This window comes from Panicum virgatum, chromosome 5N (assembly GCF_016808335.1).
Source record: "Panicum virgatum strain AP13 chromosome 5N, P.virgatum_v5, whole genome shotgun sequence".
NCBI classification, from domain to species: domain Eukaryota; kingdom Viridiplantae; phylum Streptophyta; class Magnoliopsida; order Poales; family Poaceae; genus Panicum; species Panicum virgatum.
The window spans coordinates 48,147,767-48,158,907 of NC_053149.1; the positions used below are offsets into that span (position 1 = coordinate 48,147,767).

The following is an 11,141-nucleotide window of genomic DNA, read 5'->3' on the forward strand; positions in this document are numbered from 1 at the left end:
AGGAGTCTTCGGCTTTTGGCATGGAATTACACTGGTGCATCACCGGTTCATTCGGTGCTGAAGAAACTTCTTCTCGGCTACTTGACATGCTCTCTGGTGCATAGAATGGTGCTTGCACCGGTGCTTCAATTTGACATCACCGGTGCATCCGGTGCTACTTGACTTTCTCCACGTGGTGTGACATCAGTACTGCACATTACTCCGGTGATAGGGCATCGGTGCATTCGAGGCCTAATGGTTACACCGGTGCTAGGTCACCGGTTCATCCGGTGCAACTGCTTCTGCAGAACTCGTCCAATTCAGCGTTTCTTTGAGTTCTTTCTTTGTGTTTTACTTTGCTTGGCCTTTTTTGCTTTATCCCAGGGATCTATTAATGTTCACTTGACAAACTTATTAGTCTCATTGATTGCGTTGTTACCTAATCACCAAAATCACAAAACAATGGCCCAATGGGGCCATTTTCCTTACAATCTCCCCCTTTTTGGTGATTGATGACAACACAATCAAAGCAAGCATAAATTTTGCAAAAATTAAAAAATTGAACCACTTACACTTGCTTGGATGCTTACCATCATCCAATGTTGACTTGGCCTCCCCTTAAATCCATCATTCCCCCTTTGTTTCACCCCATATTTGCTACTTCCTCTTGTTTTTCTCCCCCTTTAGAATCAAAGTTTCTCTCCCTTTGGAAGATACTCATTTTCACCTTGCTTTGATCCAAACTTCTCCCCCTTTGAAATCAAATCACCTAAAAAGGCCTTGCAAACAAAATATAGCTCAAAAGAAAAAGTTAGTAACCTAGGGAGTTAGTTCCATGATTCATGATCCATTTGTATAATATCAATGAAGATACCAATTGAGCAATTACTAAAGTGGACCACAAAATCACGAAACTAGCATGACATGAGCTAAGCTTTCCACAAATTATGTGCACAAAATGATAATGTGTAAATCAAGTGCACAACTAGAAATTGAAGGAGAAATCTTAGATCATATCATGCACGTAGGTAGCTTTATAAAAACAAAAAATTCACAAAGATACCAATTGAAGGGGTTGTAGACCATGCATACCTCCGGGGAATTTTAGTTACCTTGTATGTACCAAATTGATAGAGACTTGTGCCAAATGATACCAATTGAAATTAAATACCAATTGAAAGTCTTTGAGATCAAATACACTTGGTACACGAAGGTGGGCAAATGCATGAGCACATAGCCTATGAACTTAGATATGGCTATTTTGTTCAATAGATCATGGCTCAACATGAGACTACAAAAAGATAAGCTTGAAAATATGTTAGTCTCAAAATCACAAACTATAGGATGAATTCTCTCTAAATGTGTGCATTTAGTGTTTGAATCACTAATGAAATGTATGCACATTGTTTTTGACAACAATGGAAAGTTTACCCTATAGCTTGTGCTCATGGTACACAAATAAAATACATACCTCATGAAGTCCATGACCATGAAGGGTAACCTTGTGTAGCTTTCTACACACTTATCAACCCATGTTGGTTGCTCATAGGTTAGAATCATGACACAAGCAACCCACCATATATAACACTAGGTGATGCAATGCAAACAACCTAGCAAGACAATGGAGCTACATAAGGTTTGAATTGAAATCTAGCTACCATTACTTTATGGGGCACTTGGGCAACAAATGTCCAAGATGCGAGCTTGGCTTCTTTAGGTTGAATCCTTCATCTTCTAGTTAGTTAAGCCTCCAAATCCCCCGAAGTCATTTTTAGGCTTCAAGTCTCCTTTGGAACCCACACCATTTGACGCCCCTTCATATTGGTGATGACATCATTGGGCACCCAAATGGAGTGATTCCAACTCCTTTCTTACTTCCCAACCTTGTGAGCAACCACTTTGCAATTGGTTTTCTTCTTGATCATATAGGAGGTGCTATTCCTTTTGTTCCTCCGGTTGGGTTTGGTGTAGATGAGAGAACTCTTGATTGTAAGCTTCTTCTTGTTCTTCTCATCCAAAAGCTTCTTCTTTGGTTGAGGGCACTTGTTGGACTTGTATCCTTCTTGATGGCACTTAAAGCAAGTCACAGTGGACCCCTTCTCAAGCTTCTTCACCATGTCATCACGGTTATCTTCAGAAGGTTGGACATTGCTTTCTATGCCCTTTCTTTTTAGTCTAGCCAAGTCCTTCATGAGCCTTTGCACTTCTTGCTTGAGTTCATCATTCTCCTTGGCAATGAGATCATCACATGATTCTACAACAACATCCTCAAAGCATTTCTCATTGCAAGGGTTAGATTCATCAATTGAGTCAATGCAAGAAGTTGAAAGCTTAATTTCCAAAGAGTTATTAATTTTTGTAATGCTCTCAATTTTTAATTTGAGTTCTTCATGCTCCTTGCCAAGCAATTGAAATTTGCGCAATAAATCATCATAATTTGTGGCAAGAGTAGCATTAAGATCATTGAGTGCACTATATTTTTGAGATTGTTTTTTAATTACTCTTTGGTGCTCATGAACTAGATCAAGATGCTCATCATATGAAGGAGAATCGGAGTCATCATCACTTACATCGCTTTCCATACCTTGGGCCATAAGGCAAGTGTTTGATGATGATTCTATGTTGATGCGGATGGTAAATTTCTTGTTTGATTCATCACTTGAGCTTGTGCTTGATTCTTCACCACCACTAACCCATTCACCAAAGATGGCAAATGATTCATGTTTGGGCTTCTTCTCCTTTTTTTGTTGCTTCTTCTTGAACCTCTTCTCAACCTTCATGAGTTGATGGTGATGCCCATCCTTGAGAAAGACCATATACCCCATTGAGTTGATTTTCTTCAAGCATTTGTTCATCCTTTTGACTTGTTTGTAGAGGTTGGAGTTCATTGGCTCTTTCTCATCATTTGAGGAGTTTTGGCATGCCTCCTCTTCTTGCTTTTTACTTGAGCTATTTTTTATGACCATCTTCTTCAATTTTTTAACTTGCTTGCATGCAAGTGCGCTATGTGTTGGTGAAGAAGATGACACTTTTGGCTTGATGTCATGGCATAGCTCATGGGCAACCACTTTGTTGAGGACTTGATTTGGTGTCAAGGTATCAAGATTTTTTTCATAAATCACGGTGATCACCAAATCATATTCCAGCCTCCGTACTGAGTGAAGGATCTTGCGAATGAGTTCCGTATCATCAATTTTCTTCACACCTAAAGAATTGATCTCATTCACAAGAGTGTTCAATCGTGAGTACATAGATTCGGCATTTTCATCATCAAGTTGGTTAAAACTATTAAGCCTATCAATGAGAACATGATATTTTTTCATTGGCTACATCATCCGTGCTTTCATGGTTCTCAATGATAGTCTTTCATAGTTTTTTAGCATTTTCACAAAAATAAACATGATTAAACACATTTTCATTTAGAGAAGACAAGATTATGTTTTTGGCGGTGGCATCATATTGTCTCTCTTGTTGACTATTACTTTTAATTTCTTCACTAACTACTCTCCAAACATTTAGACCTGTTGCTTGGAGATGAGCTTCCATTAAAACCTTCCAACGTTGAAAGCCCATGCCATCAAACCGTGGAGCAATTCTAAAGGGATTCATCCCTTCCCCAAAGAGCTAACTCACTAGGCGGTGAAACCTAACCGATCAAGTGAGCCGGTAAACACAAATTGCCAATAGAATTGGCTTTCTTTATGAGAGAAGTGAGTTCCAACTCTGATACCAGTTGAAAGTGATTGGATCGTGCTCTAGCCTAAGAGGAGAAGGGGGTGAATTAGGCAACTTAAAACCTTAATCTATGGCTCCAACTAATTTGCACAATATTAAACTAAAACATGCTATCTATATGTGCAACTAAGATTGTTCTAGAGTGAAACCCCTATCCCAAAAGAATTTAGCAACCTATAGCATTTCCTATCAAGAAACTACTCTATGAAAGTAAAGGCACATAAATTGCTAGTATGAAATGCGTAAGCTTAAAGAGCGGGATAGGAGAAATTAAACTCTCGACGCGGGTGTTTATCCCGTGGTTCCGTTAGCCACAAAGGCACATCTACATCCACGTTTTTGAAGCACTCACTAAGAGTATCGCTTCTCAGAAGTCAAGTCTCTTCCCCGGACTCAACCACGGTCACCTTGATCCCGGGTTCCACTAAGGAGCTTCTCCACAAAGGATGGGGTCTTCACGTCCCCCGCACAAAGTTGTCATCACCGCTCCATACTAAATCGGAGGGTCGATGACGTGCCGGCGAGCCACCAAGCTCCAAGGTGCCGGCGCACCGAAATCTTCTTTTGGTTCACTCAAGAACTAGAGCACAAAGGCACAAAGCCTTGCTTGTTCACTCTCTGAAGAGCTAACCTAGCACTAACACTCTCAAATATGTGCTAAGGACTAAAGATATGATCAATAAGTACTTGGATGGCTTGGAGATGTTCTTGGGTGTGTTTGAGGCTTGTAGCAACTCCAGCAAACTTCAAATGGCCGGGGGAACCCGTATATATAGGCCACCAAGTGAATAGAGCCGTTGGGAGCCGTTGGCCACTTTTCTGCGAGGGCACCGGATGGACCGGTGGTATGGCACCGGTGCATCCGGTCACTCATAGCTCTGTACTATCCGTTGTCCTTCTGACAGATGACGTCTGTGTCACCGGTTAGACCGGTGCCCTGTCACCGGTTCATCCAATGCAGCTTCTCTTCCTTACAACTGTCGTAGCATTGCACCGGTGACCGCCGGTGTAACCGGTGTTGAAGAACTTCTCATCGGCTGCTTGACATGCTCTCTGGTACGTAGCATGGTGCTTGCACCGATGCCCCAAAATAGCACCACCGGTGTAACCGGTGCTACTTGAACTTCTCTCCTTGGCTGGGCATTTGCTCTGCCCATTGCACCGGTGGTATAGCACCGGTGTATCCGATGCCAACCGGTTAGACCGGTGCAGTGTCACCGGTGCATCCGGTGCCACTGTTTCTGCAGAACTCGTCCAATTCAGCGTTTCTTTGAGTACTTTCTTCGTGTTTTATTTTGCTTGGCCTTTTTGCTTCATCCCTGGGATCTATAATTGTTCACTTGACAAACTCATTAGTCCAATTGATTGTGTTGTTACTTAATCACAAAACAATGGCCTAATGGGGCCATTTTCTATACACCGTTAAGAGCGGTTGGCCACTTTTCTACGAGGGCACCGGATAGACCGGTGGTAGGGCACCGGTGTATCCGGTCACTCACAGCTCTGCACTATCCATTGGCCTTCTGACAGCTGACGTGGCTGTCACCGGTTAGACCGGTCAATTGCACCAGTGCTTCACCGGTTCTACCGGTCCAGAAGGAGTCTTCAGCTTCTGGCGTGAAATTACACCGGTGCCTTGCACTAGTGCATCACCGGTTCATCCGGTGCTGAAGAAACTTCTTCTCGGCTACTTGACATGCTCTTTGGTGCATAGAATGGTGCTTGCACCGGTGCTTCAACTTGGCATCACCGGTGCATCCGGTGCTACTTGACTTCTTCACGTGGTGTGGCATCAGTACTACACATTGCTCCGGTGATAGGGCACCGGTGCATCCGAGGCCTACCGGTTAGACCGGTGCTAGGTCACCGGTTCATCCGGTGCAACTGCTTCTGCAGAACTCGTCCAATTCAACGTTTTTTTGAATTATTTCTTCGTGTTTTGCTTTGCTTGGACTTTTTGCTTTATCCCTGGGATCTATTAATGTTCACTTGACAAACTTATTAGTCTCATTGATTGCGTTGTTACTCAATCACCAAAATCACAAAACAATGGTCTAATGCATTTTCCTTACAATCTATAAAACTAAGTTTTTGCTATGTATCTATAAATTGTACATAGACTAAATATGGGTAGTACAAATAGATGGATCGTGAAACATCTTTTCCATCGCAAAGATTATAACATGCAAAGCGTAAATTGATTCAGTAATTCAGATGCCATACCCTAAGAGAACTGAATCACACATTTAACCAGCCACAAAACATATATATAAAGCTACAAATGCAATGACATTAACATATTATAGCTACGTCGTAGTGTTTTTCTACTGAAGCCACTCTTTTCCGCCGACCCAAACTTTGGTGAGGAACGGGGCAGCTTCAGCCTGCGACAGGGCGCGAGACCACGCAACTCTCCCGTCAGTCTTGGACCCTTCTCCGTAGCACTGGTACTGCCCGTTGCCCGTAGAACTCTGTCCTACACGGACATACAAAATAGTACTAAATCAGACAGCCAGCGAGCATGTATATGCAAAAATTGCAATCTTATTCACTTGGCTGTGGCTGGTAGCTAGTGCTGATTTGTTATGAGAAAAAATACTACTGGTTGGCTGGCGGCTGGTGCTAATTTAGTATAAAAAAAGCACTGCTTGTTGATTGGCTGACAAGCCAAACATACATAGTGAATGTGCACATAGTGATATATAGGCTGGTGATCAATATGGACAAGCAAGTGGTTGAGCGCGGGCACACCTACCTCTGTTTGGCGGGGTTGCTCCAGTCATCCCAGCCCTCCGGCCTCACCGTGCTGGACATGTAGCTGAGCGCGAACACGACCCGAGAGTAGGGACCCCATGGTCGCCCGAGGATGGACGTGCCCTTCCCGACGCCCGTCAGTTTGCACCCGACGTAACTGAATCCCGTGTTTTCAGACTCCGCCGACCGCTTCTGCGCCGTGAACGCGCCGCCGACCAGCGAGGTGGAGTGGAGGTGGCACTTCTGCATTTGGGTTTGGGCAACAAACATGATGGACTTACGACTCTAGTGGCTGACTTTTGGGTCCATTTTCATTACAACTCTAGTGGCAGTCTTTGCGGGCGGAGGGAGTATCTTGTAAGGAAAAATCTATTTTAATACACATCAAATACGTACATCGAACAAAGCTCGAGCGTTGCCGAACACAAAATCAGTGCCCCCTTCGATGTAGCAGCCTCGGTAGTAATGGCGCCCCGTGTCGTCCAGGAGCGTGTCCTGGAACGACACGAACCTGCAGCCGTAGAATGCGGCCCTGTCCCCGGCGACCCTCATGGCGACCGCCGGCCCGCTTGTCCCGAATGTGTTCTGCAAATTCACGAGGACTCGGGAACGAGGATCGTCAGGATGATGTGCTGCTGCTAAAATTGCAGTGCAAGAACGACTTAACATCGGCTCGATCCTTGTAAAACAGTAAAAGCATACGCGACCTGGAACGTCAAGCGCTTCGCGATGAAGTCGGGGGCCAGCACGGACACGGTCGGGCTGTCGGCGGCGACCCAGGACTCGTTCCAGGTGATGACGGTGGAGCTGGCGCTCGTGCCGACGAGAGTTACGCCGGGCTTGTCCACCACGACCTTCTCTCTGCTTAGGTGAACATGGGGAGCTAGCTAGCTGAAATGAGCAGGCGCACAGGCTACAGAAGTACAGATTGACCATCCTTTACTATATACTACTACTACTTGCCTGTACACCCCGGGCTTGATCCGAATGACGACGCTGCCCGCGGAGCTGTTCGCCGGAGCCGCATCGACCGCGTCCTGGACCCTCCGGTGGTCGCCTCGGCCGGACCAGTCAACCGTGAGGACGAGCTGCCGCCGCGGGCCTGGCATATCCCCAGCCGGCGTGTCGTCCTCGGAGCCGGAGCTCGCGACGCAGAAGCCGCAGACGACGAGAGCCAGCAGCGCTGCTGCTGCTGTCGGGGCCCTGCCAGCCGGCGAGACGCCGCGATTTAACAGCATGCTCGCTCCCTAGCCCCGGACGACGACGATTCCAGCTGAAGGCATGCAGGATCACTTTCGTGACAATCGGTGCAAGAGCAAGGATGGAGTATATTGGAATGGTTAAAATCTACTGCTTTGTGCTCTCCTCCCCGCGCTTCACGGGGAAAATAGGACGCGTGGCGTTCAGCCCGAGCTTTGGCTATTTTGCAAAAAAGTTTTTCGATTTCCTAAAATTCATAGTTAAATTCAGTCTGTCGGAATGCACAGCACCGACGTTCATAAAATTTTCACGCAGACCCTCAAAGTAATATTTATTTCCACACAAAGAAAAATACTGTCGTGTTTGCAAAACACCCCCGAGGTACTTTTTCGTTTACCCCCTCCCGCAGCCCCGAACCCTAGCCCCTCTCCTCCCACTCCTGCTCCTACTCCTCCCCATCGTCCTCTCCCTCCTCTGCTCTCTCCCTCTCCGCCGCCGCCTCCCCTCCCTTTCTCCCCTTCCGCCTGCCTCCGTCGCCCCTCCCCGCCGGCGCTCCTCCTGCTTTGCACCTCCGCTGCCGCCCGCTACCACGGTATCCAGATCCGGTGCGAGCGCGGCTCGGAGGGAGAGGAGGCGATCTTGGCGAGATCCGCGACGGCCTGGCAGTTCGATCGGGAGCCGCGCGGCCCCTCGCCGCGGCCACCGCCACGCTCCGCATCCGCCTCTTCTATAGCCCCGACGACCCTGCGCCCCTCCGTGCGGTGCTCGCGCTCAAGCGCCACCCGCGCATCGAAGTCGGCGTCAACCACGTTGAGGAGGGCAAGGAGCCGCTTGTGTCTTGGAGATAGAGTAATCTCTGATCCATGTTTTCTTCTTGTACAACCACCATAAGCATGATCTGCCTCCAATCCTCCCTTGAGGTGGGCTATGGCCCTGTGCTTGCCCTCTCCACGGCCTAGCACATCCGCTCCAGTCCCCATGGTTCTGACTGTAGCGGCGCTCCCCGGATCCTGCTCCCGCCGATCCTAACGCCTCTCCGGCAACGTTGGCCTCCGCGGGCTCACGTGCAAGCAGCCTCGGTAGGCACCGGTGCCCAAGGAAAGGATGAATACAGTGCCCACCATGGCTATGGCCTACAGTGGCCTTCACCTGGCATGGTGTCCTCAAGTTGCAGCTTATTGCCGGCCAAGCGGAGCTACTGGCCAATGGCGGGGAAGAGATCGTGTAATCCCTGTACAGGCTGCCACAGTTGACGCCCCTTGGCCAACTATCGCGTGTGGAGTCCAATAATGCCAAGGTTAGCACCAATCATCGTAATCAGTTTGTTCCAATGGTGTACATCACTAATAGATTATAGGGATGGGGATAGATTAGTGCAATATAAATAATTATATAAATACAAATAATTTCAGTTACGTTTGCTTCTTGTTTTAATTGCCTTGAGTTATTTCAGGCATTGAGGTGCAGAGGAGATTTCTTCAGATATATATATACTTTAGCTCCTCATGTAACTGCAAAGCAATTTGCGAATGCCGCATTCATGTTATCCTAATGGAACATTTAAATTAAAAAAATACTCACTTGTGCCACATGGATATATTATGAGGATTCTCAATTCTTAAGAATCATAGATTGTATATGTTCGTTCGGTAAAAAGGTCGGATGATCAATTGTATATTCTGTATGTTTAGTTGGTGATTTCTTTACCTTTTGCAGTTCTCAGGATGCTAAAAAAAGTACACAAGAAAGTGTCTGGCCTAACTAACACGATAATTTTAATGTTTATTTGCCAAAAAAAAAGTACACTAGAAAAAAGTACTCTGAATGAACGTTGCTAATGGATACAGGGGCTCCGAGTTCTTAGCAGTCTTAAATTTTGACAGTTCTTTGTACCTCGCACATATAGATGATGGATTTGTTTTAGTCTGTTCATTTGTATGCATCAGGTAAAGGTGGTGGTGATCTTCCCATTTTGTTTTAGAAGCTCATTTATATATGCCCATTTTGTATGCATCAGACAAAGGTGGAACAAAGTTTCAATTTGGGAGATTGAACTAATTGCTGCTCCTTTCTTTATGGCCCTCAACTATTCTTTGGTATAAGATTCACAATGCAAATGGCATCAATAAATTTAACCACTTTTACAGTTTACAATTTTACATCTCGAATTGGCCACTGTTGTAGGCCTTACAGTTATTATTAGGAGAAGCTAAAGTTATTATTACATCTTTCTGGACTTACTTATTCATTAGTGTTGTTTTATTATAGATCTTTGCTTTCATCAGTTGTCTGCCTCTCATTGCTTATCTAAAGCTCTTGACATCGATCCTTAAAACGAAGGGCTCGCATCATGTTTACTTTTCAGGTGTTGCGCCTTGCTGGGTATTATTGTCTCCTGGAGCCACTCTGTCAAGATGGACCAGATAGCATCAGAGATTCTCTTGGCCTTCTTTGTTCTTAAGCATGCTAAAAGTTTTGTTAAATCAAGTGTGACAACTGGAGGGGTGTTGCAATTTTATTTTAACCAAATGAATTAATAGGCAATCTGTTTTGGAATCATGTTCTCTTCTGGTTGATAAATTAAATTGGACTTTTTGGTGCAGAAATAAAAAAAGTCATAGTTACCGATTACCATCTTTCTTTATAAATGCCTTGCTCTTTCAGGTGTCTTTGCTGCTTCTTTTTATTGCCTGAACTATTTCAGACATTAGGAGCACATGAGATTTGTTCAGACATCTGTCCTTACCTCCTCAGGTAATTACAAAACAACTTGAGAATGATGCACACTCATGCTGTCCTAATGGAACATTTAAATTATAGAATGTTCACTTGCGTCTCATGGATATATTGTGAGGATTTCCTGTTTCTAAAAATTGAATATTTGTATATGTTCGTCCGGTTGAAAGCCATCAGATGAGCAATTGTATATGTTCAACTGGTGACTTTTACTTTTTGCCATTCACATTGGTGCACAGGAAAAAACAGTACACAAGAAAGAGGTTGGCCTCACTAAAATGATAATTTTAATGTTATTTTGTCCGAAAAAAATATACTGGAAACAACTACTCTATCAAATGAGTTTTGTTAAGGTATAAGGGGCTCCAAGTTTTATGTGGTCTAGAACTGAACAGTTTTTTGTGCCTCTACATGTTGATGACAAATTTACTCGGATCAATTTACTTGTATGCAGCAGATGAAGGCGACCATTTGGTTCCGGTAGCTCATTCATATGCCTACAGTGTGGAAGAAACTCATATTGGTGTGTTTCTATTTGTACATATGCCATTGAATACTGGATATCAGCATTAAATACTCAGAAATTTCTGCTTCAAAGTATCATGTCATACATGTTGATCGTATTGATAAGCTACAACATATTTATGTGTAGTATTTAGGTTTGTTAGAGATCTTATCTGAATGAATATAAGTTGGCTTCAAGTTTAAGATGTCCAGCACAATTCTATCGGCAATCA

General features: G+C 44.7%; 1 protein-coding gene and 1 long non-coding RNA gene across 2 annotated transcripts; one reads left to right on the forward strand and one right to left on the reverse strand.

The window, feature by feature from the left end:
- Positions 1–6,038: 6,038 nt before the first annotated feature.
- On the reverse strand, positions 6,039–7,706 carry LOC120674875 (putative pectinesterase 11). The gene is made up of 5 exons (XM_039955978.1): positions 7,428–7,706; positions 7,176–7,325; positions 6,865–7,053; positions 6,470–6,711; positions 6,039–6,183 (listed from the first exon to the last, which is right to left on the reverse strand). Exons 1-5 carry the CDS (start codon positions 7,704–7,706, stop codon positions 6,039–6,041), a joined length of 1,005 nt encoding a protein of 334 aa, XP_039811912.1.
- A 437-nt stretch (positions 7,707–8,143) lies between these two features.
- Positions 8,144–11,141, forward strand: LOC120676441. Its single transcript, XR_005675837.1, has 2 exons — positions 8,144–8,965; positions 10,034–11,141. It is a non-coding gene; the product is annotated as an uncharacterized LOC120676441 (long non-coding RNA).

Bases quoted from the DNA above. Each gene is read 5' to 3' on its own strand.
- LOC120674875 (XM_039955978.1), bottom strand. From the start codon at position 7,706: ATGCTGTTAAATCGCGGCGTCTCGCCGGCTGGCAGGGCCCCGACAGCA. The intron at 7,326-7,427 runs GTAGTAGTAGTA...CTAAGCAGAGAG, and splicing joins AGCCCGGGGTGTACAGGCAA to AAGGTCGTGGTGGACAAGCC. The intron at 7,054-7,175 runs GTCGCGTATGCT...GTGAATTTGCAG, and splicing joins CGAAGCGCTTGACGTTCCAG to AACACATTCGGGACAAGCGG.